This window comes from Canis lupus, chromosome 25 (genome assembly GCF_048164855.1).
Source record: "Canis lupus baileyi chromosome 25, mCanLup2.hap1, whole genome shotgun sequence".
NCBI classification, from domain to species: domain Eukaryota; kingdom Metazoa; phylum Chordata; class Mammalia; order Carnivora; family Canidae; genus Canis; species Canis lupus.
In genome coordinates, this window is record NC_132862.1 from 11364538 (window position 1) to 11392196 (window position 27659).

The 27659-nt window shown below is 44.4% G+C and overlaps 2 protein-coding genes across 2 annotated transcripts in view; one reads left to right on the forward strand and one right to left on the reverse strand.

Annotated features, from left to right (window-relative positions):
• Positions 1 to 3269: 3269 nt before the first annotated feature.
• LOC140617037 (uncharacterized) lies at positions 3270 to 27436 on the reverse strand. Its single transcript, XM_072797820.1, has 5 exons — positions 26903 to 27436; positions 21727 to 21801; positions 19693 to 19858; positions 6248 to 6327; positions 3270 to 5529 (listed from the first exon to the last, which is right to left on the reverse strand). Exons 1-5 carry the CDS (start codon positions 27434 to 27436, stop codon positions 5359 to 5361), a joined length of 1026 nt encoding a protein of 341 aa, XP_072653921.1. The 3' UTR covers positions 3270 to 5358.
• PRICKLE1 (prickle planar cell polarity protein 1) overlaps positions 27431 to 27659 on the forward strand; it is a 110522-nt gene continuing 110293 nt past the window's right edge. The window contains exon 1 of the mRNA XM_072798281.1: positions 27431 to 27544. The gene's annotated coding sequence lies outside the window, so the exon portion shown is untranslated. The remainder of the gene's footprint in view (positions 27545 to 27659) is intronic.

Consider the following 27659-nt stretch of genomic DNA (forward strand, 5'->3'; position numbering starts at 1 on the left):
TATACATGTATTTATATACATATATCAATGTTCAGGAGAAGCAGTCTGATTTTTCTGGCCTCCAAATGCTCTTGCAGCTCTGTGCTTTTTCCCAACGGTCAACTATCCTAACTTTCTTTTAAACTTCCTACCTTGAGAAACTATTGCAAAAGAGCAGAAATAGATGTCAATTCAGAGTATTCTCAAGAATCTCTCCTGTTTCCCATGTAAAGGATGAAATTCAGAGAGCCAAGGGCTTTTAAGAATCTAGCAAAGACTTCATTGAGAGACTCTCCAAATACAGTTTATAAAAGAGTCAAAGGATCTAATTTTGAAATTCATTTGACCAGAGGAAATTGAAAGCAGAAAGGATATGAAACAGGGAGAAGGCTATTATGCTAAATGAATTTCTTCAACGTCATTTAAAGGACAGCTCATGAATGCAAATTTTTTAAAGATTTTTATTCATTTATTTGTTTGAGACAGAGCGTGCATGCTTGCGAGTTGAGATGCGGGGAGAGGGAGAGGGAGAGAATCGTCAGGAGACTCCATGCTGAGCACAATGCCTGACAGGGGGCTCAGTCCCACAACCCTGAGATCATGACCTGAGCCAGTCCAAGAGTCCGACACTGAAGCAACTTAGCCACCCAGGCGCCTCCAAATGCAAATTTTTAAAAACATAATCATGCATTCCTTTTGCAAGTCATAATGAATTTTGAGGCCATCTGAACTCATTTATGTGAAGATAAAATATCACCCCAGCAACACACATGGTAAGAAGCCCCTGAAGGTAGAGACCCATTTCCCTAGAAATGGATTTATTTTGCAGTTAAATAGTAAGTGAAGGAAGAAACAAGGGCGCTTCTATAGAAATGTTTGCTTCAGGGCCCAGATTTTAAAGTTACAGCTATTGCCTCAGAAAGAGGCAACTTGGAAACTGAAATACTTGGAAACTGCAAATAGGAGTTTGTGTCCTGGTTCTGCAATTTGTCAGCTCTACTGCCCTGGAAAAATAACTTCACCTCCCTAAATATCAAAATTTCGATCTTAAGATACAGATAAAATTGTAACTACACAGTTGTAAGCATGATGGCTGGTACAAATGGCCTGCTCAATAAATATTTGTTCAATAATAGTGTTTATAAGATTACCTTGTAAACTGTGTGGATAATGGCACTTACTGTTACTATAGTAACAGCACCTGACACACATTACTTAGTTGTTTTCTGTGTTTTCTGCCTCTCCCCCCCCATACCCCCCACCCCCAAACACAAGCTCCATGAAAGCAGGAATCTTCCATCTTTTTGGTTCTATTTCTTGATTGTCTTCACTTTTTGGAATTTAAAACCAGGCCATCAGGGCAGAGAAGTGGGTAACGGTTGTGGAAAGATTTATGTGTCGGGTTCTCTCTTCTCATATAATCCTGAAAACCAGACAGAGGTTCCTATAGCAGAAAGAGCTCTTGGCTCTGAATTAGCAATGCCGTAACACAACAAGTGCAGTTTTCTCTTAATAAGAATTCAGTCTCGGGGCACCTGGCTGGCTCGGTCAGAAGAGCCTGTGACTCTCATGGGGATCCCTGGGTGGCTCAGTGGTTTGGCGCCTGCCTTTGGTCCAGGGCGTGATCCTGGAGTCCTGGGATCAAGGCCCACTCAGGCTCCCTGCATGGAGCCTGCTTCTCCCTCCTCCTTTGTCTCTGCCTCTCTCTCTCTCTCTATGTCTATCATAAATAAATAAATAAATCTTTAAAAAAAATAAAATAAAATAAAAATAAAATAAAATAAAATCTTTAAAAAAAAAAAGAAGAGCCTGTGACTCTTGATCTCATGGCTGTCAGTTCGAGCCCCATGTTGGGGGTAGAGATACTTACAAATAAAATCTTAAAAATGAAAGAGAGAGAGAGAGAGAAAAGAATTCAGTCTCCATCCCGGTAGGCTGTATTCAGACTACAGCAGTACACAACTTGTGATGAGATGAGGCAAGATTTAAGGGAGACCAAGTTCTGTTTTACAAGGAGAGGCTGATGCCCCCTCCCCAGCACCAGGTCCTCAGAAGGTAAACTCCATGGGGGCAGGATTTTCTTCCAGCACCTAGTACACAGCCTAGAACATACCATCGCCCTTCAATAAAGAGTTGTGCAAAAAGATGTATGGGGGATGAACTTTCTCTCTGATTATGTTTCAGCACACAGAGCTGCTCCCGGGCCCTGAAAAGTAAGGCTCTGAGAGGAGCCTGGAGTCCATAACCTCAAGGCAGGATACAGAGATGGTGCCCTGAGTGCCACAAAAGGGAAATACTAGTGTGCAACTGAAGGGGAGAAAAGATATTGCAGGGGTCGTTGTGAAATAGAAGAAACAGAAGCCTGAAGGGGATGGAACCACATCTTATTTCAGGCAGGCTATCACTCCTAACATAAGAAGAACACACCTAGAAAATAAATCAACCAATAAGAAGGATTGGGGTTTCTGTATTTTCATTTTTTTTAATTTTTTATTTTTTTTTTGGCTCTGTATTTTTAAAGACAGTTACTACAAAGGGTCAACCTGTCTCAAAGTAATTTGCTCTTGGTCACCTGGAATAACTAAAGGGAGAGGGGGGGAAAAAAAAAAGCTAAAAGCACATTTCCTCAATGCCTTGAAAGCAGCTTGAATTTTACCTATTTCGGAGGCATTCGCCAGGAAATGAATTCCTCTTTTTGGGCCCAGACAAGTTCAGTTGTCTCAAGGCTTTCTTCATGTGCTTTCTGACTGTGGCAGATAATTAAACAGTAGTTGGAGAACTGCACTTATCAAAGTGACAGGGTACCTTTTAAAACACCTTCCCAGGTAACTGAAAAGCTGCTCTCATCTAAGAAGTCACGGCTTCCTCAGTTTCCCTAATTGTCGACACCTCAAGGAGGTAATTAAAGTTCGTTCTGCCCTCTGCACAGCGCTCTTAAAAAACAATGTTCCTTTCAGACTTCTGAGTGTAAAAAGAACATAAAGTTGCATTTCCTCTTAAAGCGCGTGCAACAGGCCCCTAGTAAAGGCTCCATGGAGATTTCCTGTAAAGTGAGGAGTGTGAAAAGGCCCCAAGTTTCCTGCCACACAACGGCGACGCAGATTAAAATAAAGACCTAAATGATACACCTTGTTAACATGTGCTGCGATGCTTTATCAACACTCTGGAAATTGGAATGTTTCTTTTATCCTTCTGAACTTTCTTGAAATGACTACCCAAATTCCCTTAATACATAGGCAGGAATGTACTTGGCAAGCTTTCCAGAGAGGAGAGGAAAAAAAGAGTTCAGCTTTGAAATCACTTGACATGATTTAATGGGAGCTTTAGAGAAAATGGAAGCCCTTTGGCCAGATCTCGGCCTGTGTGATTGCAGTGTGGACCTAGATACCACAGAGGATGGCAGCGGGATCCACCACTCGTAGAAGCCAACAGGTTAGTGCAACGTGTGAACAACAGGTACACAGGGCCCTGGCTGCGGGCACAGCAAGGGGGATGCTCCAGGGTCTCGCCCCACAGACAGTTCCACTGAGGCTCTCTAACGCCAGCTACACAGTCCCGGCCAAGGCCCTATTCTCCAAAGGACGAGCAGCCTTCTCGTATGAAACAAAACTCAGATACTGGTCTTGAGAAACTGAGCCCCCCAAAAATTCTCACGCAAGACGAGGCTGGGCTTGACCTCCAAAAGTGTGTTACAAATTTAATGTGTTCTCCTAGAAACGACTTTGAACAATCAGCTATGCCATTGGAAGATACTACATACTAACGTACGTGATCTTTGAAGAAAAAGAGAAAGGATCGTAATTCCTGAAATATCCTGGGGTTTTGACGGGAGTGGTGGCGACAAGAAAAGAGAACAAATGTGGCCATGTTGGCCGTCCCCATCTGTGGCCAGGACGCTGCACACGTACACTTTGTGCCAATGGTAGCTCTGAGCAGCAAGCAGTCCGTTCACATTTTAATGTCAATGTGGTTTAATTGTAAACATTGTCATTTGAAAGGGAACGGGTGGTATGAAAGCTAAGGTATTTTATTTTTTGTGTAGCCCATTCTCTTATAGTTAGACGAATAATTGATATCACATGCCACAGGTCTCCGATGAATAATCAGTAAGCTGATTTAGTGACTTTATTTTGCAATTTTACGTTTAAATAAAAAGGGAAGAGGGAGTTCCTCCACGAAGTCTAAAAAATGAGCCTTACTTAAACGATGTTTCAGAGAAAACACAAAAGTACTAAAACAATTCAAAGTTACACCTCTTACTCCACTTTCACTCCTGACATTGCAAGGACTGGGGACAAGGGTAAGTAATGACATGAAAAGCGATGCGGAAAAACAAAGAAGCAAGAATTTTATAAAACAGGTTATTCTTATATTTCGATTTTGCCAGTTCATCTGCCTGATATTCTGACCTGTAGGTTTATGCAAAGATTTTCTTAAAGACAGCTGAGGTGTACTGACCAGCACTCTGATGGCTGGAAGCAAAAATCTTTTTTCTAAAAAAGCCTGAATTGGGCCACTGATTATGTGTGAGATCAAGTCACAACCTCTCTTAGCCTCGTGTAGAATATGGGGTTAATAATTCAAACTTCACAATGTTACCTTGAGGGTTCAATAAAACAAGGCATGTGAAAATGTTCAGTTGAATACAAACTATTTTTGATCAGATGTTAAATTCTAAAAAAGGGTCCCATTTGGTTGAGGGAAGCCTAAATCATAGCAGCTCAGTCCTTACTTCCTACAGCCTCGTCTGGGGAACCTCTCAGAAAAGTGTGGGGGGGTTCTGTTGGCTGAAAGACATTGAGAGCAAGGAGCCAAGGGCAGTTTCTAGGATTGTCTTATAAACCAAAACTGTACCCGGTGTACGTAGCCTGCACTTTTAAAAGCATTTTGCATGCATCATATTAGCCTGTTTATACCTGACAACAGCCATAACCTGATCATCCCCCATTTTACCGTTGACCAACTGAAACAAAGATGAAAACCCAAAGACATTCAAGGTCATCCGGCTCTGCGGAACCAGAATGCAGACCCAAGCTCTGAGGCTGAGTCTGGGCTCTTCTCACTCCTCTTGCCCCATGCCCCATGGAACAAGAGAAGCCCCCAAGGGCTCCATGCCACAGCAGAGCTGAGAGGACCAAGGAGATCTGGGGTCTGAACAGAGAGACCAAGGCTGCTGGCCGTGGGGTCTTGGGGACCAGAGGCAGTGGTAAGGCCGGTGGTCATCAGCAGTGGTGACCAGATTAAAGCACAGAAGGAAAAAGCAGTATCGGGGCCCACTCATTGCGTTACCCCCAGCACATGAGAGGCTGATACACAGGTACAGGGCAGGATAAGACATTTCATGAGGACCAGACACACAGTCTGTGGCCAGCAAGCACCTCACTGTGCAGGTGAGGTGGGGTGAGCCCCTCGCCCACCCCCAGGAGGGTAAGGGGGAGCCTCGAACACAAGGCCTTGCTGAAAGCAGAAGAGATCCCAGGGCCTTTCATCTGCAAAACCAAGTGTGTCCTTCCTCACTGGAGCCTGGAATCTGGAGACCAAGATCTGCTCCTGTGGGGAAAGTAAATTTGCAGGTTTGTATCCGCCAAGGTCCTTTACACGATATTCTCTCCACCTGGAATGTTCTTTCCCAGATCCTTTCCCTGATCTTTCTCCTATTTTCATCTGGTGACTGTTCAGATGTCATTCCTAGGAAGACCCCCCATTGCTCTTTGTGCCCTTGTCTGTGTTACTATTACTAAGCACCCGCTGTAATCACGTTATCATCTTTTCTTCAACTAGAGGGTAAGCTCTTTGAGCATAAGGACTTGGTCTCCTTTACTGCTTTATGTTCAATGCCTAAAACTCCGCCTACTGTATAGCAGGTGCTCAGTAAATATTTGTTGGCTGATTTAATGCATCATATGGGTTCGTGTCAACCCCAATGCACACATATTTAGGTTAACAGAGCTTGCAGGGAACTTAAGAATCCAATCTAATACATCTCTTTTTTTTTTTTTCTTTTAATCAGAATATATTCTTCAAAGACTAAGATATAAACAGAAAAAGCTCTAACAGCTCTGCCTGAATCCTGGAAGTGAGGGGGAGGCTCGTTCTAGGAAGAATTGTAGAGAACTATTTGGTAAACACTTATCTCAACCAACTGCTTTATTTTTTTAATTGAGGAAACGGAAGCCCAAAGAGGTTATGTTTGCTGAAAGTAATCCGCTGAAAGTCGCTAAGCCCAAAAGTTAGTTTTCACGACTCCAATCCGTTTTTTACAAGTTACCTGTTTTGTACCAGGCAGAGTGGAGGTTCTGGTCCCAGAAGCGAGCCCCTTCTTTAGATTTCGTGTGTTGGTTACCCAGTCTGCAGATGCCAAGAGACATGGAATTTTTTTTTTTTTTCAATTACAAACCCCCTGGGTAAAATTTTCTATTTTTTGTCAGAATAACTGAAATTCAGCAAACGCAGCTAATGGCACAACGTGAGTTTCTTCTACCTTCTTAATACCGTTTCCCTTACCAAGCCCTCACTTGCACACCCAGGATCTTGGCCTCATCTCTTTGTGCAGCTCAGCAATGCTCCTTTCTCCCCTAGTGCTCCCCTCCTCCAAACACTGTTGTGCCGCACATGTTCCACATCTGTCAAAATGCCCTCTAGCTACACACTCCAAAATACTTACACACACAATTCTTCCTAAGCATGTGCCTGTGGTTCCCTCTCTCCTCTCTGTCTCTCTCTGTGTCTCTGTCTCTGTCTCTCTCTCTCTCTCACACACACACACACACACACACACACACACACACACACACACTCACCCCCAAGCTCTTGCTATAATAGGCTTTTCCTTCAAATCTTTGGCATCCAAGTCTCCCCTCTTCTGGTGTATCTTTTCTCCTCCTCCCCCTCACCCCCCCTCCTCCCTCTCGGACCTTCCCCTCTCCCTCCCCCTCCTCCAGGCTCTACCAAGCCTGTCTCATTTGCCACTTTACTCCATTCCATGGTTCCTGCAGATGGCAGGGGGGAGTGGGACCATTGGCCATGAGCACCAAGTGATATGTTATTATGGAAAATTCTTCTCTAAATGAAACTCAGCCATCTGGCAAAATGTGTAACAGGGGAAAACCAAACCGAGAAGGAAAAAAATCCATGAAACATTTGCTCATTTCAGGTTGGGAAGGATGATAAAAAACCAGAAGATGATCGACTCAAATCCAACTAGTTAACATTGGAACATAAAACTGGATTAGTGATAGAAACACCTATATCCTGGTCTTGCGTACATAATATTTAAATATTCAAGATCTGAAATTAAATTTCCCCAACAGACACTTGTAGGAGATAACATTTTTAATGGAGTTAGTAGGGGAGGAAATTTGCACCTCTGCCTGATATAATGTGTGAATTACTTTTCTGTGTCTTGATCTTCCCAAGTGAAACTAAAAACTATCCTATGGAAGATTTTCCTTTAATCTCCTTATTTTAAAAAAAATATATTTTAATGTCTAAATAAGAAATTCTCTAACATTTATTCTTTATATCCATACTCTTAAGACTCTCTCTGATTTTTAAATATTCTTCTCATGTAACCTTAAGTCAGAACAGAAGGTCAAAGGATAGAGTTAGAATCATAATATATTCCTTCTCATAAAAAGCTATACATCAACCACAATGAAGATTTTTCCACTTTATCTTCAACTGAGACAGAATTTTGGCACGAAGCAGAGAAAGAATGTGCTTTATGAAAAACAGACAATGCTGACTTTTCCATAACTTGGCTCTATCAAGTAGAAAGTTATTTTCTAGTAATGAAAATACAAGACCATTTATGTTTGAATAATAATCGTATTTGAATTCACATCATAATTGGGATGTGAATTATCTATGTCAAAGTGGAGAAAAGGCAGTGCTGATTATCAAAGGACTTGCAAGAACCTCTCACTTTCCCCACGCGAAGCAAATAAAATGACAATATGCAAATGTTAAAAGATCCTAACAGGTCCTTGAAAATCAAATCATTCCTGGCTCCTACCAATGGTATTTGTCCTATGGAGGGGTCCAAGATTTAACATTTGATCTGCCCAAGAGAGCCAGGATCTTTCTGTTGGGCACACATTCCACATATATGAAATTTCAGACTTGGACTCTGTTTTTCAAAACCTTATTTCTTTCCTGATTGTAGCTACATCATGCTCTTTGCTATTTGTTGTCATGGGCTTTGATCTCCAACCTCTCATACATACCACAAAATTTCCCTCAAGGAGAGAGTCTGTGACTATGAATGAAAAAAGAGAAGAAAACCCCCCATTTCCTACCTTGATGATGAATTATTTGTTTACATGTTTCTCCTTTCCTCTATCTTTGCTCCATGGAGTAGTGGCAATGGCAACTGAATACTGGCTCAGTAAATGTGGAATAGTTGAGATTCTTTTGGTTAGAAACAACAGAAGAAAGCCTCACACTTGCTCTGGCCAAAAAAAGAAAGGAAAAAAAGGAAAGAGAAGAAGCAGTGAGAGATTTAGCATTAAGATACAGGGGTGATTCATACAACCCAAGGATAGGAATGTGGCCAGGCCTAAGACTGAACAGAAATGGAAAAGGGGTCAAGAATTTGTCCACCTCTCCTCTTCTGCTTCATCTTTCTTAACATGGTGCTTTGTCCACTGGATGAAAATAAAATGGACACTCATAGCTCCCAAGTTCAAATATTAAATTTCCAGTTTCTCTGGAAGATTCTTCCTTGGAATCCCACAGAAAGCATTCGAATTGGCCCACTGCACACCCTTGACCTAATCGGCGAAGGCCCTGAAAGGCTGGGTCACATCGTCGTAGAGCTTTGGGGGGGCACACCTTTCAGAAGGGGTGACTGAGTGGTGATGTGCTGTGGGCAGACATAAGATAGTCACCACCTGGGGACTGAACCAGGAAAACTAACCAGGAAACGGGGTTGGAGTGACAGGAAAGAGAAACTGATATTTTAGCATTAGAAAAATATATTTGTGGGGATCCCTGGGTGGCTCAGCGGTTTAGCACCTGCCTTTGGCCCAGGGAGTGATCCTGGAGACCCGGGATCGAGTCCCACGTCGGGCTCCCTGCACGGAGCCTGCTTCTCCCTCTGCCTGTGTCTCTGCCTCTCTCTCTCTCTCTCTTTCTCTCTACCTCTCATGAATAAATAAATAAAATCTTAAAAAAGAAAAATATATCTGTGATGGAGCATACAGAAGTGTAAGCCACATGAAACCCTGATACAATCGAAAGACTAAATGTGTAACTTGTATGACCCATAAGGAAGCACTTCTCATCTCTTCTCAAAAATCCCTGGTGCGCCCGGGTGGCTCAGTCGGTTAAGCATCTGCCTTCAGCTCAGATCATGATCCTGGGGTCTTGGGATCCAGCCCCTGCATCGGGCTCTCTGCTCAGCAGTGAGTTTCCTTCTCCCTCTCCCTCTGTGATCTCTCTGGCTCTCACTCTCTCTCTCAAATAAATAAATTAAATATTTTTTAAAAATCCCCAAGAAGGGGGCAGCTCAGGTGGCTCAGCAGTTGAGCATCTGCCTTCAGCTCAGGTCATGATCCTGGAGACCCAGGACCAAGTCCCACATTGGGCTCCCCACAGGGAGCCTGCTTCTCCCTCTGCCTATGTTTCTGCCTCTCTCTCTCCCTCTCTGTCTCTCATGAATAAATAAATAAATCTTTAAAATAAATAAAATAAATAAAAATCCCCGAGAAAATGATCCCACCGAATTAGATTTGATATAGAAATCTAAGAAATTCTGATTATTTTGTTTAAATTTTTTTTTGAAGATTTTATTGAGGCGTCACCTCAGTCCATGTCAGCCAGGCTGAAGCTACAGAGGCTGGACCCTGGGCTCTCAGTCAGGACAGCCCCCACCATCGAACAGCTCCCAGGCCCAGAATCCAGGGCTCTGGGTGTTTAAGTTCCTGTGGGGCTGTTACATATCACCACAGTAATGGACACTCCTAAATATAAACGAGATGCTGAGAAAATCAAGTGTCTTTGCAAAGGTGGACAGTGCAACGTGCAGCACAAGGCCGTCGCCTCGTATTAACAGTGCCTAGGAGATCATTTCAGACTTAAATGCAAAGACCTGACCCCTATTGCATAAAGGGATAGGGCCTTGTGGGTAGGACTTTTTTTAAGTTACGAGCGGCCTTAGAATGTCTTGGGCACTAACACGCAATCTAAAACTGAATGCTTAATGTCTCGTAAACATAGTTCTGTCCCAGAATGCCAGCATCTAAAATTAGAGCAATTGAACAAGAAGCTGGCAACCAGCAAACAGTAGGAAGAGCTTAGCTTTGGGCAGGTCCCCAGGACTCAGGGACGCTGCAGTGTCACCTGCTTTCTCTGTCCCAGCAGATACGCATCCCCCTGAGGTTGGCAGGAGTAACAGAACCTTCCCTCAGTGCTTCTCTTCTCCCCTCTTAGAAGCTTCAGTTGTACAGCAAGTGTTCTTTGAGAGGATGGGAGTGGAAGCAAGGAGAATCAGTGGAGACAGGGCAAGCATGAGCCCGTTTCAAGTAAAGGAATGATGTTGCTGACTTTCATTTCCAAAGCAAAAGTCCATAGGTGACATTACTAGTCACCTTGGTAATGAAAGACATATGTTAGAGTTTGTGAGCTCCCGGCAAAGGAAGATGAGCTTTATGGGCTTACCTGACTTCTTGCTCAAAAGTTTTCCAAAGACCCAGAACACCTGGGTGGCTCAGTGGTCGAGCATCTGCCTTCAACCCAGGGCATGATCCTGGAGTCCCGGGATCGAGCCCCACGTCGGGCTCCCTGCATGGAGCCTGCTTCTCCCTCTGCCTGTGTCTCTGCCTCTCTGTGTTTCTCATGAATTAAAAAAAAAAAAAAAGTTTTCCAAAGACCCTAGAATCACTTTATCTTCCAAAGGAGTATCAGCTGTGGGCCCTTGTTATATACCTACTAGACTTTGGCTTCTGTCATCTTCCCTCTCTGGGGAATATCAGTGTTACCAAAATGCAAATGGGCTCTATATCTGAGAAACTTTAGTCCTTTTATCAGTCAGGCTTTTGCTGATTTATCTGATACCTTTTCAAAAAACAAAAACTGAAAAACTGGCATCCGTACTATGTCCCAGGCACTGTACTAGATGCTGGGGATGTGACGATGAATAAGAAAGACACAGAAAATAAATAAAGAAATAAAGAAATAAGACATAGACAGCAATCTTAAGGGGCTTTCAGTGGGTGGAGGAAAAACTGTGATAGAAACAATATGCAGGGTCACTTGGGTGGCTCAGTAGTTAAAAGTCTGCTTTTGGCTCAGGTTGTGATCCTAGGGTCTGGGATTGAGTTCTGCATTGGAATCCCCGCAGGGAGCCTGCTTCTCCCTCTGCCTATATCTCTGCTTCTCTCTGTGTGTCTCTCATGAATAAATAAATAAAATCTTTAAAAAAAAAAAAGGAAGGAAGGAAGGAAGGAAGGAAGAAAGAAAGAGAAAGAAAGAAAGAAAGAAAGAAAGAAAGAAAGAAAGAAAGAAAGAAAGAAAGAAAGAAAGAAAGAAAGAAAGAAAGAAAAGCAGTAGTCCTAACTGGAATCCCCTTGAAACTTGCAATCCTGCCTAACACTCCTAACCTCACTGAGCAGTGTGTGACATATTTTCCACCTACACTCCATTCTCAAATGTTGGGAAAAAATGACATTCTCTGATCACTAAAGTACCAAATATCAAGATAAAGCACCACTCTACATACAAAGAAAGTGGAGCAGATAAGGATAAATTACATCTTCAGAGAGAATGACCAGGTTCCAGGATGACCAAAAGATAAAACAAAATTTTATCCACAAATGAAATGTGTGAAATAGAAAGAGTAAATTTTAGCAATTAAGCACCTGTCTAGGAGCCTGAATGTGGAACTAAAGTATAGTCAAACAAGTAATCCTAAACCATAAACTGGATCCTGCTGTTCCCTTAATTAAAAATCTTCCTCGGATGGTAGTAATCATTTTGTGATATATGAGTATATCAAACCAATAAACTGTATACCTTAACCTTATATGTTATATGTCAATTATATCTTTTTAAAGCTGGAGAAAAAATAAAAATAACTAAAAATCTCCCTTGGCTCCTTGTTGCTCACCAAACAGAATTGAAGTACACATCCTCACAAAATAGTTCACGCATTCATTCAGCAGAACCTACAAATGCTAAATAATGATCTAGGCAATGGGAATGCAAGCTCTGATCACTGTCCTGAAGAATCTCAGTCCACATGAGACTATGGGTCAAAAAAATAACTGCAATATAACATACAATAACGTCTTCAGAGCCATAATCATATTTATATACAAGGTATAATGGAAGCACAATGAATGGAGAGCCAAATCCTTCCCAGGGCAAAAGAGAAATAAGACTTTGGACAGAATAGATACACGGAGACTTGAAAGATAAATGGGAATTCTTAAAGAGATAAAGGAAGAAAAGCTAATACAGCAAATCAGACAAGGTAAAAGAATGGGAACACACTTTTGCTTTTCTTTTCAATGGAATTATCCAGTTGTTTAGATGGATCAGTCAGCCAACTCAGTCAAGGTAGCTCTGCCTATCTACACAGCATATACTGGGCAAGCAGAGCTCTGGGCTTTAAAAAATGAGTTTTTCTAGAAATTTATTCATATTTGAGCCTTTTACCTGTTTGGAGATTTCTCAAAAGTATTATCTGAAAGCAGAAGACTATATTCAACAACTGGCAATAATGAGTTGTATATACCTACCTATGCATCTTAAAATATGACCAATGTATGTATTGTGTGGTTACTTTTTTAATCTAAAAATCAAGGGTGCTTTCAGAAAAAAAGTGAAAGGAAAAGTTGGCCATTATCTAGGTGAACGGATACATACAGATAACCTTTATTGCGTAAGCAATAACAGATAATTTAGCAATTATCGGGTAATTTAGGCTATGTACATAACTGAATGGTAAGATTTATTTATTTAACAAAAGTATTTTAGATGCCAGACTTAGTGCTAAATCATTGAAAAGACCCAGCTGTCCCCTCAAGGAACATGCATTCTAGTAAGAGAGACAATAAATAGGAAGTACGTTTAAAAGATAATGAAAGTAGTCACAAGTGCCAGGAAAGAAACACAGAGAGATATAATAATAAGCAGATGCTCCTTTCCCAGGAAGCAATACTTCAGCAAGATCTGAAATGAGACTAAAACATTGTACTCATACAGCTAAATGTTCATTTGGGTCTCTACACAGATTAAATTAATACTTGCAGTATAAAAGGGGAAAGAATGCATTTTTGGAGCTGGGGACACAGAATCTGACCTTGGCCACTTTGGCCAAGTTACTTCTTGTTTGTGGGCATCTGCTTCCTCCTCTGTAATTTGGTCACAATAATGCCCACTTACCTGAGCTGCTCATGGAACCAAGAGAGGGAAATACAAAAGTGATCAGATATGTTGCTATATTAACTCATCTGTATCACCCAGCAACCCCAGAACACAAGTGCCATTATTGTCCTCATTTTACAGGAAACAGAGAATATAAATTAGAACTGAAGTTTAAATGAGGGCAATCTGACTGTAGATCCCATGCTCTTAAAATATTATACTGTGCTGCTCCTGATATTCATGCCTAACAAACAGTCTGGCCTCGGCTAGTCTTCTTTCCTTCACTTTGGACTAATACAGTTTTAGAAAACAGAAATCCTTTTATAAATTTTATACTAAGAAAACAATGGATGAGAACAAAGAATTAGCTAAAGAATGCTCATCACTACTAAAGAACATTTTTAAAAATGTTTAATGCTGATGTCCAATAAATGTATCATAGAGCCATAAAAATTGTTGTAAAAGGATATTAAATAGCATAAAGAAATGTTCAGGGGATCCCTGGGTGGCTCAGGGGTTTAGTGCCTGCCCCTTTGGCCCAGGGCATGATCCTGGAGTCCCAGGATCGAGTCCCACCCACATCAGGCTCCCTGCATGGATCCTGCTTCTCCCTCTGCCTGCTTCTCCCTCTGCCTGTGTCTGTCTCTGTGTGTGTGTGTGTGTGTGTGTCATGAATAAAATAAAAAATAAAATCTTAAAAAAAAAAAGAAATGTTCATTATATATTAACTGAAAAGCAAGTTTCACTTGTCCAGTGTGATCAATTTTTTGCAATAGGTGTATGCTCGGGGTGGGGGAGGAAGTCCAGAAAACGCATTTTCTTTGGACTTTTCTGTGTCTTTCAAAATTTTTATAATGAACACGTTCTTTCAGTACAAGAGAAACAATAGAAGTTATCAAAAAAAAAAAAAGAAGTTATCAAAATACCACTCCTTTTAGAATGGTCTATTCATCTTTGTTTATTCATATATTTTTCCCTTGTGGAATAATGCTTCTCTTAACAAAGATGAAGCATTCCAACCATACGTTGCATTCTCGGAAGTTTAGAGACCAGGGGCGGACAAATATAGACTCCGCTGGCATTTGTACTGCCTCCCAGTTTGGCTGCAATAGGACCCCTCTTCTTGAAAGCCTCTCTCCAAGGTCATTGCTTTCCCCACAGAGGATCTTACCCATCTCTGGGAGACAACATAAGGGGCAGTGGGAATGTGTGTTTCTCTGATGGAGAGGAGGAGCATCTGGTTCCTTGCCGCTTAAAACAATTAAAACGCTGAGCTTTAACGTGGAACAGAGCTAAAGACTGGGTTGTTGGAATTAGGCACGTTAATTTAATGGCCATCCTACCACGGTGAGGAAATCGGACCTCATTTTATCGGAATTTAACTGGAAATCTCATCAGCATTCTTCTGACTGCAACTACAAATGATACCTTTATGCTTAGAGAGCCCTGTAGTACACTAACCTATAAAACAGATAAATTGGAGGAAGCATTTCTGCATCACACAGAAAAAGATGCTTTGCTTCACAAAAGGTTCACCTCAAGGCTTTTTAAATATATGGACCCCTGTGAACAGCTGTTTATTTGTTTACAGGTCATTAACTATTTGGCTGAAATATGCGTCAGGGCCAGGGTGGGTTCAGAAGCCACCATGAACTAGAGATCAATGAAATGGGGAAGCAGAGAATCCCACCCTCTTTTTCATAAGATACAGTTTTTCTTCTCTTATTGCCTCAGACCTCCATGCAAACAGCTTTGTCCTCAACAAACCTGGGTCTCCCCAGTCTATTATGCCCCCTCCCGCCCCCGCCGAAGGGCAGGCCGGGTTTAGGTTTAACTGCTCAACCATTGCTTTCTGTTTCACTTAATGAAAAATTTAATTTTTCTGGCAATTATTGATTGGATGTCAGTCCTTCATTCTACAGGCAATGATTTATGGCCAGATTGCAATGATGTGCATTGATCCGAGGCTTTTAATACTCTTTAAAGGTGCTTATTTTCCTACTAGTCTGAAAATCAGAGCTGGCGGGATTCACTTTCTGACATCAATTTCAGGAACCCATACAGGAGTCAACCATAACCTCCTCTGATTTTAACTTTTACCTGGACTACTTGGTACCAGTTCCCAAACCAATCCTACTTTGGCCACCAGAAGATAAGGATCCTTTTTATGCTGATTGCAGGGTACCACTCTTACATTCCAGAAGTGGCCTCTAAAAAAGCAGTTGAACCTGTTGACCGATTACTGTCTAGAGGAACAGCTAAATAGTAATTATGTCAAACCAAACTCAGCTCTTGTCAGATGCACGTCACATGTAAACGAATAATAGTAAACTCTTTTATCCAAAAGAGTTTCCCATTCAGTTATACAGGGCTTCATTTTGGGGCTGTATTATCGTGGCACCGAATCAGGTTGTAGTCCTATTTAAGATTAAACATGATTCGGAGTTAAATCAAAATTCCCCGAGGGCAGAAAAAAATGGGATTTGGAGTGACTGCTTCCTTCAAAACACTCCAAGCTGGTCGTCTTGCCTTTTTAGTGGAATAGAATTGTAGAAATTCAGCTAAGCATTTCCTTAAATTCTTAAACAGATGAATAGCTCAGAAGTGAGAAACTCCTTTACATTGTCCATAGATGTTCCTGAGTTTATTGTCCATTATTTTACACAAAAGCCTTTGTGTAGATATCCTTTTGACAAATCTCTTTAAGAGCTTAAGATTCTCCTCAAAAAAAAAAAAAAAAAAAAAAAGCCTTTCTTTTGTGTTAAACCGTGGCCCTTGAGGACTTTGCAAATTGTCATACTTCCTACTTTATCTGGCAGCTAGTTAAGTATAGCACCAGGCAGGGAAGCTGGGTGGCTAGGAAAAAAAAAAAAACGTGAGAGAGAGATGTTTTTATTGTGTACATGTTTTACCTTTTGAATTTTGAAACCTATGTATGTATTACCTATCAAAAGAGTTCATAAAATTTCAGTAAGATGGCACAATCGCAACTTAGAAGACTGTTCTTTATTCTGCAATTATTCCCTTCCCTGTTTTTGGTGGAAATCGCTAGATTGTTTTGGCTTTGTTTGTTTATTTTTATACTAAGTTTGGCAAAATTCAAAGTTACCAATTCTTATTGGAATTAGTCTAGATAAATATGCAAATCCATACACACCCCACACCCATACACAAAGTCACACACTCCAATCCTAGTGCTGAAAGATCCGTGGGAAGCTCCCACTCCCATCCCCTGACCTGATGAATGGGAAGGACAGGTTGGAGAAGACTGGGACTGTCCCCAGTTGATGGTGGACCTGGAACCACAACCGACATCCCTATAATTCCCAGTCCTTTGCCCTTTCATTAACATCGAAAATACATTTTAAATCAACCAAAAATATGACTTGCTTTATAAAAGTACTATTGCATACCACTTGGAAAAGCCTAATAATTGCACAAGCGAAAGCTATCTCCAAGAGCTAATTTTCATCTTTATAGGAAAATGAAATGAGCCCAGATGTGTTTTTTTTTTTTTTTCTACCGCAGTGCTATTTGTATTCAGCAAGTTGGGTTACTTTAAGGAAAAGGACATTAGTTTCATCAGCTTCTGCTCTGCTGGTTCCTTCCTCCCTATTACCATAAGCTAAAATATAAACTCCTTAGCACAGCACCAGGGTCCTTCAGATCCTACCTTCCAGCTTGGACTGTCAACTCTCCTCCCCACAACTGCCTATTTTCTACCACGCCGAACTACTTCTGGGCTCCTATACGTGCCATTTCCTCTCGTGTTTGCTTGTGTCTGCACACACTGCCCCCTCCCAAGAGAGATGAGGGGCATCCAAGAGAGATGAGGGGCATCTCTCTTCCATTAAAAACCCCCTCCCAGGGAACTCTTGCATGAAGACTCAATGTCACTTACTTGGCAACACTCCCCTGCCCTCACAGGTGTCATTGGCTGTTCCTTCCTCTGCTCTCCTGCTCCCATTAATATTTTCCAGAGGCCCCTTCTGAGCATTTCCCTCACTGTTGAGTGAATATTTAGGGCATTTGTCTCCTTAATAAAACTGTGAGCTCCAAAGTAGGATAACTATCTTTTCTAGAGTCATCTCTCCATTGACTACCTAGCGTTGTGCTCAGCATATAGTAGGTGATCAATAAATGTTCTCAGAAGGAAAAGGGGGAGAGAGGGAGGAAGGGAAGCCAGCATTTGGGGATGCAGACAGAAAAAAAAAAGCCATCCTGTAAGTTCACTTTTGGATCGTAGTCAAGAAATAAAGCATTTATTTCCCCAGTGACTATTGGGCCCAGAATTAGGGACTTAAAAAGAAACTTGGAAAACCGAGCAACATGGGCCTTGGGTAAGAAAAAAAGCAGATATGCTCTTTGCTGCCTTACTCTCTTCTTTCTATCTAGGTTCATGTCTGGGAGCAACTCTCAGTGGAACATTCCCCTCACCTCACATAAAGGCAGGCAAGCATTCGTATTAGCCTCTGGTTTTGAGCAGAATGTGCTCAACTATGCTTACATAATAGTTATTAAACACAAAACTGAGAACAGCACTTACAAGCGCACAATTTATGCCTCTAATTCATTTTACCGACCAGCCCCTCATCTCTTAATTTTACTGAATGACACCAGTTTCTCCAACTGGGAACAAAGGGAAAAAGAAGTCTGACAGCTGAGTTCTAACCCCCACTGTGCCATGTGAGGATGAGCACATTTTTTTTTTCTCTTTCATCTCAGTTTCTTCCTCTATAAAATGAGCCGTTTGGACTAACAGCCTGTCCTAGGTCTAAAAACTATGATTGTGCATCAGGGTATATTGAGGATGTGGAACTTCATAGTTAATAAATATGAGTAACTGACCCATATTTATTGAATTTAGAGAGCACAGGCCCAGTCTCAAGTACAAGTACATTCAAAGGATGCAAAGTGATATTGGGAATGACCCCTGCCCTCAAAGGGCCAACAATCTAATCAGAATTTTAAAACACACAGGGCATGCCAAATATTATAAAAGCAGACATGCAGAGTACCAGATAAGGGGGAGAGATGATAAAAACCTTGACACCACGTAGTCCATATGTTAGCAAACCTCACTCATAGCAGACACGGGAGAGGATGAACCACAGAAATACTGACGATAATACAGCTAGCTTCCCCGGCTTATGATGCTCATAAATCAGTGAGTCATCTGTGGTTTTCTGTTGGACATTTTAAATCCATTTCAGCATCAAATTTTAAGAGGCAAAAGAAAAGAAAATGCAGTCCTCCACTATGAACCCTCAAGACCTTAATCAGAATGATGTCAACAGCAGTGACAATAGCAACAGGTTGCCAAACGCCAGTCACAGGGTCCGCGGATGGGCACCTGCACTGTGAAAAGTCAGGTGACTTAGCTCCATCGCCAATGACTTTGCTCCCACGAAGAGCTTTTCCCTGACACTCCTCCACCTCAACTGCAGGGAGGAAACAGTGTCAACGTGCTCCTGCCATGACTGGGACAAGATCTTCTCTTTCTTTGGCTGTGTTTTCAGAGGTAGCCCTCCATTCTCCTCTTTAAACGTGTCACCTACACACTTGTCCTGACTCTAGCGGTGAATGGATGAACAAAGCAGGAAACACCCTCCTGTGGTCACACCTGTCTTGGGCTCCACTGACTGGATTGCCTGCCTATCCTAACCCATGTAATGAGGGAGTGAGCCAGCTACAGGCACTTACAGGCAGACTCTAACTTCAGATTAGACAAGATTGCATCCGACTTACAAATGCAGAAGTTCAAGTGCCACGAGAAGCCTGAGCTGGGATCTCACCATCCTCCGTCGTTCACTTGGGGAAGTGGACGCCTGATTCTTTGACTTCATTTTCAGCTCCTTTCTCTGTGGAGCATTTCTTTTTTCTTTCTTTTTTTTTCCTTTTCCCCATATTGAATTATTCTGCTTCGGTGGCTGAAATAGTACTTTTTAGCAAGAGTGGGCTGTAACTCTGAAACTCTATAAAAAGGATTAAGTGCGTTGATTTGCTTGGCACCCTGATTTCCTCCGTTTCTCTATAAGCCTCCTTAAACTTCATTATTACACAATGCAGAAAGCTAAATTAAAAGAGAAATTCCCTGTCAGTTAACTAACCCTGAACATTAAAATATTACCCTTTGATTATTGGTTTAGTCTCCCACTTGCCTTTTAACCTAATGGAGTTAGTAAACTAATTTCCTTTATACATTTCACTCAATCTCATCATGAGTGACACATTATTCTGCTAATGCTTTAGGACAGTAATGTAGAGGAGAGTGTGCTCCAGTCACAAGGTAAGCACGCTAACATAAAAGGCTAATTTCTAGGCCCATCAGTGGGTCTCACTCACCAGAAAACCACATCCTGGTGCAGGGTGCTGGTGGGGGAGTCAGTTCCCAGGAGATCAGGAATGCTGCTCCAGGCTGCTCCCAACACCTTCCCACCATGTGACTCCGTATCTGGATGTTCAGAGTGGGTGAGCACAGGGCAGTAGTTTCGCTTTGTTTTTGTTTTTCCTGCTCATGAAATGACACGTAGGCACAGTTACACAATTGCCCATCTTATTAAACCCCAGAAGACGATGGACTGTAAGTTTAGCAATCTCTATTTGAAAGTTGTTCCTTTTTTTATGCTTACAGCCCATAACCACACTATCGAGCATGTAATTTTTTTTCTTATGCTTGCTTGAGTTTTGTTTTATTTTTAATGCCCCACAAATCCTGGGCTCAGGGTGGGAGCCGGGGGTTGGGTTGGGGGTTGTGGAATTATTTAAACTCTGACATCTGGAAACTCCTGCCCCAGACAAAGCAGGAGGGAGGGGGAAAGCTAATTCAGACACCGCAGGTCATTCTTGAAGATATTTATGGAACGCCATGTGCTATCTATAGGAAATCTTCAAGCCTACTGCCAAGAGAATAGGCAACATTCTGAAGCAGGAATTGCTACTTTTTATAAAAAAGGAGAGAATATGTAGTGAAGCCTGAGATCTAGAGTCTGAGAAGTGGAGGACTGATTTTAATCCTCCTTCAGTGATTCAAGTGAAAGCTGCAAAGTTCTTTTTAGATGAAAAAAGAGAAAATAAGTCACCATTGAACTCAAGATATTTCCAGAAAGGTCATTAGAAGCCATCATGTCACTCTCTTTAGTTTTTATAAGCTGTCCAAGTGAAGACATGAGCTGGGAGTGTCTCTATCTTGCACAAAGAAGATTTGAAAGAAACTAGGGTTAAAAGCCATGAGCAAGAAGCACATTTATCTTTCTTCTTTTTCCCTCTCAAACTCACAGGTATGTAAAATTGATAATGTCTGGTTCGAAGTATAGACAAGGAAGACAGAATCAGAGAGCCGAAACACGCAAATCCCAATCTCTTCTCCAGTCCCAGCCTCTCCATTTTGGCGGTGGAGGTCCAATTAATCTTGTTCCCCAAAGCTGGGGATTTGCTATGGGGCTCCCCCAAGCAGCAGCTATGCTCCCGACCATGTGTAGACACCACTGGATTTCACCCTGCTTTCTAATCTGGCCACTGGGACTCTGGTCTACACTTGAACTCCAGCTCCCTCTTCCTGGAAGGTTAGGCCTTGTCCCCAAATCCTAACTGCCACTTCAACGTGGCCCCCTGCCTTCCCATTACCATTGTCTCTATGGCCTAGATATCTGTTCCTGAGTTCCTTCAGATTGTGGGCCACACTAGCTTTGGGGATGTGCTGACCAGCCCTATCCACCCCCACCTCATTCCTTCCTTCACCCCCTCTCCTGAGGTCCACGTAATCGCTTGTCATTTCATGTATACTGCACCTATTCTGTTCCAGTCACTGTGCAAGGCGCTGCAGTCACAACATTAGATTAGGCAGGACTCTGCCCTCAAGGAGCAGACTAGTAGAAGAGACAACAGGGCGCCTGGGTGGCTCAGTCAGTTGGGCGTCTGACACTTAATTTCAGCTCAGGTGATGATCTCGGGGTCATGGGATAGAGCCCCCGCATCGGGCTCTGTCCTGGGTGTGGAGCCTGCTTGGGATTCTCTCTCTCCCTCTCCCTCTGACCTTCCCTCCTCCCTCTCTCTCTCTCCCTCTCCAAGAAGAAGAAGAAGAAGAAGAAGAAGAAGAAGAAGAAGAAGAAGCAGCAGCAAATCAGGGGATCCCTGGGTGGCGTGGTCCTGGAGACCAGGGATCAAGTCCCACATCGGGCTCCCTGCATGGAGCCTGCTTCTCCCTCTGCCTGTGTCTCTGCCTCTCTCTCTCTCTCTCTCTCTCTCTCTCTCTGTCGTTCATGAATAAATAAATAAATAAAATCTTAAAAAAAAAAAAGAAACAAGTCAAAGATTACCAGGATTGCTGTGATAAGGAAGTGGACCCTAGTAACCCCACATTCTCCTCCTCCCGCTGACCTTTGAAGTGGTCTTCAATTCTTGCACAGGTTCTGGGCCAGTTTTCACAAGAGATGACCCATTGGGCTCAGTGGACTGTTAAAACATAGAATTCCTTTTTAAATGAGCAACATAGAATGGTCAAGTATTATCAAGGAATAATAATTTCAAGATCACTACTGGCCAAACTCCCAAAAGCCTGGTGCATATTTACAGAGGATTGTTGGAGGGACAAGCAGATTAGCACTTTATAGAACTACTATGAACCGTGGAACCTTCTTGAGGCCCCTGAGGCCTATCCCTCAGGATATCTGAGGGCCTCCAGCAAACCTCTAATTTAGGCGTTTGATAGAACTTTGAGGGGTCCATGGAACACAGTTTGTTCTGGGCAGGCTAAAATTTAGCAGAATTTAGCAGAAGAGGGTAGATAGATGCCACTCTGTTCTTGAAATGCCCTCTTCTTTTGAATTCGTCCACACTGCTCTCTCCCGAGCTCCTTCCTGTATCCTTGACTGCTTCTTAGTCACTTCTGAAAGTCACTTTCTCTTGGCATCCAAAACTGAACCCACCAACGTCCCCCACCAAAGCTTAGTCACGCCCCAGCCTCTGCCCATCTCTCCAGGCTCATCCAGGCCCCCACCCTCGCTCTCCCCTGGCACCCCGAACTGCAGCCAGACTGGACGTCTTTCGGTTTCTTAGATTCACCATACCTGCACTCACATCCTCACTTTTACACACCATGTCCCCTCTCCCTAAATTGCTTGAACATGGACGGGGGTGCATGCACATGCGTGCGCACATGCACACACACACACGTGTGTTCACGTTTCAGGTGCCTCTTGTCCCAGGAGGACTTCACTGACCCTACGTCTGCTTGTGGCTTGCCCCTGTTGTGCACTACCAGGACGCCCTGGACGACTAATTTTGCTGTAATGTTCATACACTCTGGGAAGTGCCCGCCACCAAGTAAAATGAATTAAATTTCCCTTTCTGAAAAGTGAGTGTTCTCAAAGTGAATTGAGGGATGCGCTCAGAAACAGCGCCAAGAAACGCACTGCTGTGTACTCTGTGAGGATGCTGGTGAGGATGTTGCGCATCATTGGTCTAGAACCTTCTTCCTGATGACCTCGGGTGGGTGTTTCATTCCACCGATTTAGCAATCGTTGTGCTTCTCCTGGAAGGGGTGTTTTATCTTAGAGATGTTTTCAATTTGTAAAGAATCATGTTACCCCTGTTCTCTTGGCTGTTAGAAACCTAAAAGCTAAATTGGGTCCCACTCTTTATGGAATTAATTTGACGACTCTATCTCCTTTCTGTTTCTCATTTCACACTTTCAAATTAAAATTTCAAGTTAACTTGGTATATGTCTTTGTTGCTGGATTTTAAGTGGCCTTAAATGTTTTTGGAATAGGGTTAGGAATAATTAATCAAATAAACAAACGATGTGATAAAATGGTAGACAGTTGAACAAAGAAAAGTAGCATCTAAATGGTGAAGGGACGTACAGTTAGTATTCTTTAATGTGCAAGTCACTTAAACCCCAAACTGGCTGAAAAGACAACAGCAAAATATCAATTTAATCTGAAACATTCACTGATAGTTTGTTTTCAGGCAGGGTTTGATCCAGGGGCTCAAAGAAGATCCATAGGGATAGAGACTTTGGTTTACTGTTGAATTTCCAGCAAAGAGGACATTGGTATATACATGTTTAATAGACATTTGTTTGAATTTCTTGTTGCGAAATTCCTAAAAGTTCCTCCTGCTAAATCCCAGGATCTGACCTGGATCACATGCCCATCCCAGGACCAATCATTTGATCAGGAGCAACCAGACCTCTAATTTTCCAGGTCTGAGTCATCTGGTCCAGGGGTAAGTCTCCAAGGAAACCATGGGCACTGACAATGAGGGAAAGTGGTTCCCCAAAGAAAATCTGGGGCATTGCGAAGGAGAAATGGATGCTAGGAAGACAAAACAACCATATGCATATCAATGGACCATCAAAAAGGTGGTGCCTAAATTGAATTGTAAAGGATAAACAGGAATTAGCTACGAAAGAGGGCAGTTATCAGAGGGTAACATTCTAGGTCTTTTCAAAGTACAGAGGCAACAAATAGCTCGATGCTTTCGAAGAACTGTAAACAGTTTAACGTGGTTAGAGCAAACAAGGGTGGGGACTGGTAGGAAAATAAGCTAGAGAGAGAGAGTACAAATATGAGGGACCTTTTAGGTTAATCCAAGGAGGATGTGCTCAACCTAGAAGGCCCTGGGGAACCTCTGTAGGATTTCTAGCAGGGGAACATGCCTTACAGTTAAGCCTATGACCCTCATTATAGGGTCAAAACTGATTTTCCCTGGGTGCCTTAAACAACAGAAATTTATCGTAGCACAGTACTGGGGGGCTAGAAGTTTGAGATCCCAGTGTTCTGCACACCTAGCATTCAATCCTCCCCATATCTATCTTTCGGAGGTAGATATTACTCTTCCCATTTCTAAATGAAGAATCTAAGGATCACAAGATTAGCTGCATTATCCTGAGCTGCATTTGGTGAGCAGTGGGGCTGAGATTTGAATTCAGAATTCTCTGACTGCAAATCATCACATGCACCACCCAAAGTGATGTTATGAGGGTCCTGGTTGAAGACCAAGCATTCACACTCACATTGGATCCAAAAGACGCTGCCCAGTGCACTTTTTTCCCTCCTTGGTGAACACATTTACAAATATGGGTGGGGGGTGTTGCTGTCTCTGTCAATGTGTATAGGGTGGTAGGGAGACAACCAGAGGGACTTCTGCCCTGGAGTAAGAGGCTGTTCTAGCCCCAGGATGGGGGGTGGGGAGCAGACTGAGGGGACTGGGCAGGTGTGTAAGGGATGGAGGGTAGGGTGAATCTCTGCACACATCCTTGGGACCACAGTCCAGGCCCACCCAGTCCAGAGAGGAAATAAGTCTCTGGAGGGAACAACTGGATGTGTCCTACCACGCCCAACGTGTTTGATGCTTAGTAAACAAAACCTTTGTGACGTCATCATAGAGTTATAAGTCCTCTGATAACAGATTCGTTTCTTATCATAAGAAAGTATCATTTTCCCCAATTATCAGGGAGGTCCAAGGGCAGGCATTGTAGTAAGTATTCTCTCCACCAATTCTCCACACCAATTCGGCCTGCTACAAGCGCCTGCTGGTCCACTGAAGAGGACTTTCTCATGAAGACGCTGCTCTATGAGTGATGCCTTCTCTGCTCCACCCTCCACGGGGTCTCTCCCACCACATCATTCAGTTTGTTGGGAGACAGCTTCCATTGGAAGGTCTTGATGGAGACAACAGACAGATCGACACCCACCTGTACTAACGGGGACAGTGGACTCTCTGCCCCCTTAAAAGTACGGATCTTACTCCCTCCATGGGTGGAAATAAGTCACCGTTGTCCACCTTCTTGGGCAGTTCTGGAGGTTAGATGGGAGCTCAAGGTTCACAGCGGAACAGAAACATCTGTAACCATGGCAAGATAAACAGACTCAACTTAAAAGGCTGACTCCAATAAAATGCTGAGGAGCAAGACAGCCCAGGTGGCTTCCCCTCAGATTGCCATCGCTTACAAACACCACCGGCCAGGGGCGTTATTTCAGAAGCAACAGCCTTGTTTCCTGAGTGATCTTGTGCTCAGAGAATGAGAAACTCAGCCTGTGTGTCTAGAAGGGAGAGAGTTTCTGTCAGCGCCGGGGATGTGAGTCAGACTTGGAATCACGCAGCACCGCGCCAAGGCGAAACATTTCCCTAGATTGGTTCTGTTTCCTCTTCGCTTTGCCTTGAGATGTTATTTCCTTACCTCCCCCCTTTGGTCCACCCTGTGTTTTGCTGAGTGCCCCCTTGCTTTCACTTCCAGCGAAAATCGAGGAGACTCGGTGCTCTGAAAAATCCTGAGATTGGAAATTCTGATTTGTCTTAAAGGAATAAAAATGGTCCTTACAACCCCCCCACACACACACCACACACACACACACGCACACACACACACACACACACACATCCTCATCTTCCTGGGGGGATGATACAGTATCCTAGAGGGTTGCTGAAATCGGTGGACACATGGGGGGATGATACAGTATCCTAGAGGGTTGCCGAAAGCGCTGGACACACCGACGGAGCTCCAGCTTTGCAGAGACACCTGTCCCTTTGGGGTTAGCAGCTGCCGCCGGGCCTGCCCTCTGCAACCTCGGAGGAAATCGTACCCCCACACAAAGAAATCGAACTCCACTGATCTGGAACTGGACGCGGTGAGGGGTTCTAAGGCAACACAAATGTCTGGGGGAGAACTAACTCCCCAGTCCATCCTGGGAGAACGTGCCCGAGAGCCCGGCCCTGGGAATCGGGCAGAGAGAAAACCTGGAGAGGGTTCGCTGGCCGATGGAAAAAAAAAAAAAAAAGATCATCGCGACCAAATTCATACCCATGAACACGACTTTAAGTAGTCTCCTAACTCTGGGATACGAATTAGGGTGGGAGGGTGGAAGGGGAGGCGGGCGGGGGGTGGGGGTGACTGGGTGGCGGGCACTGAGGGGGGCACTGGACGGGAGGAGCACTGGGTGTTATTCTGTATGTTGGCAAATTGAACACCGATAAAAAATAAATCTATATATAAAAAATAAATAAATAAAATACTTAAGATTAAAAAAAAAAAAGTGAGCCCTGCTAGCTTGGGTCGGGCTCCGGACACCGGCGTGGGCTGAGGTCCTTGCACGCACCCCCCACCCTGGGGGCCGCGAGGGCCGTCGGGGAGGGGAGGGGAGGGGAGGGGAGGGGAGGGGAGGGAAGGGAAGGGAAGGGAAGGGAAGGGAAGGGAAGGGAAGGGAAGGGAAGGGAAGGGAAGGGAAGGGAAGGGAAGGGAAGGGGAAGGCACTGGACCCTGAACCTTCAGCTCCCTCTCGCTCGCGGGCGCAGGCAGCCGGGCCTGTAGGTCTACCCGAGATAGGATCGAGTCCAGGTGGGTCCCTAACGAGGCGAGGCGCGCCGGAAGGAATCTAAGAGTTTCATTAACTCCCCCTCCCCCTGCACACACACACACACACACACACACACACACACGCACCGAGGGCAAAGACGCCCAAAGAGGCAATCCCCCAACCGTTTGATCGGAGGAAATTGGGTTTGTCTTTCCTCCCCCATCACCCCCATCACCACCCCCATCACCACCCTTCACCTTTCCTGCCTTTCCATCCACCAGGATCGTTGCTTTCAAAAAGGGGGAGGGAGCATAACATCGGGGGCGGGGCGGCGGGGCGGCGGGGCCGAGCGAGCCGCACTCGGGGACCCGCGCGGCGCCCGGGCGAGCTCCGTGCCGCAGACCCCGCGCCCCCGCAGCGGCCCCGCAGCGCCCCAGCCCGGCCGCGACCTCGCCGATCGGGGCCCAGCCCGGGTGCGCGCGCGCGGAGAGCGTCCCGGAGAGCGTCCCGGAGAGCGTCCCGGAGAGCGTCCCGGAGAGCGTCCGGGATCCCGTCCCGGATCCCGTCCCGGATCCCGCGGCGGCTCCGCGCTCCGCGTTTTGGCTGCCGCCGGGCGGCCGCGGCCGAGGGCGGGGTGCGCGGCGGCGCGGGCGCGGGGCGCGGGGCGCGGGGAGCCGGAGCGCACTCCGCCTGCAGCCCGCTGTGCGCGCCGCCTCCCGCGGCCGCCGCCGCCCGACAGCGCGCCCCGGAGCGAGCCCACCTCCGCGAGGGGCGCCCCGCGGGCTGCCCATGCGGCGCTCGCCGCCCGCCCCCGGCCGCCGCTGACCCCGCAGCCCGCAGCCCGCAGCCCCGCCGCGGTGCGGAGCGCCGTCCAGCCGCCTCGGTCCCCGTCGCGCGCGGTGAGTGGCAGCCGGGCTCGGCCGGCTCTGCAGGGGGGCTGCGGCGCAGAGGGGGGGCGAGCGCCGCAGGGGAGGGCCGGCACCCGGGGTGCCCCTGCAGGTGGGGGGGCTGTGA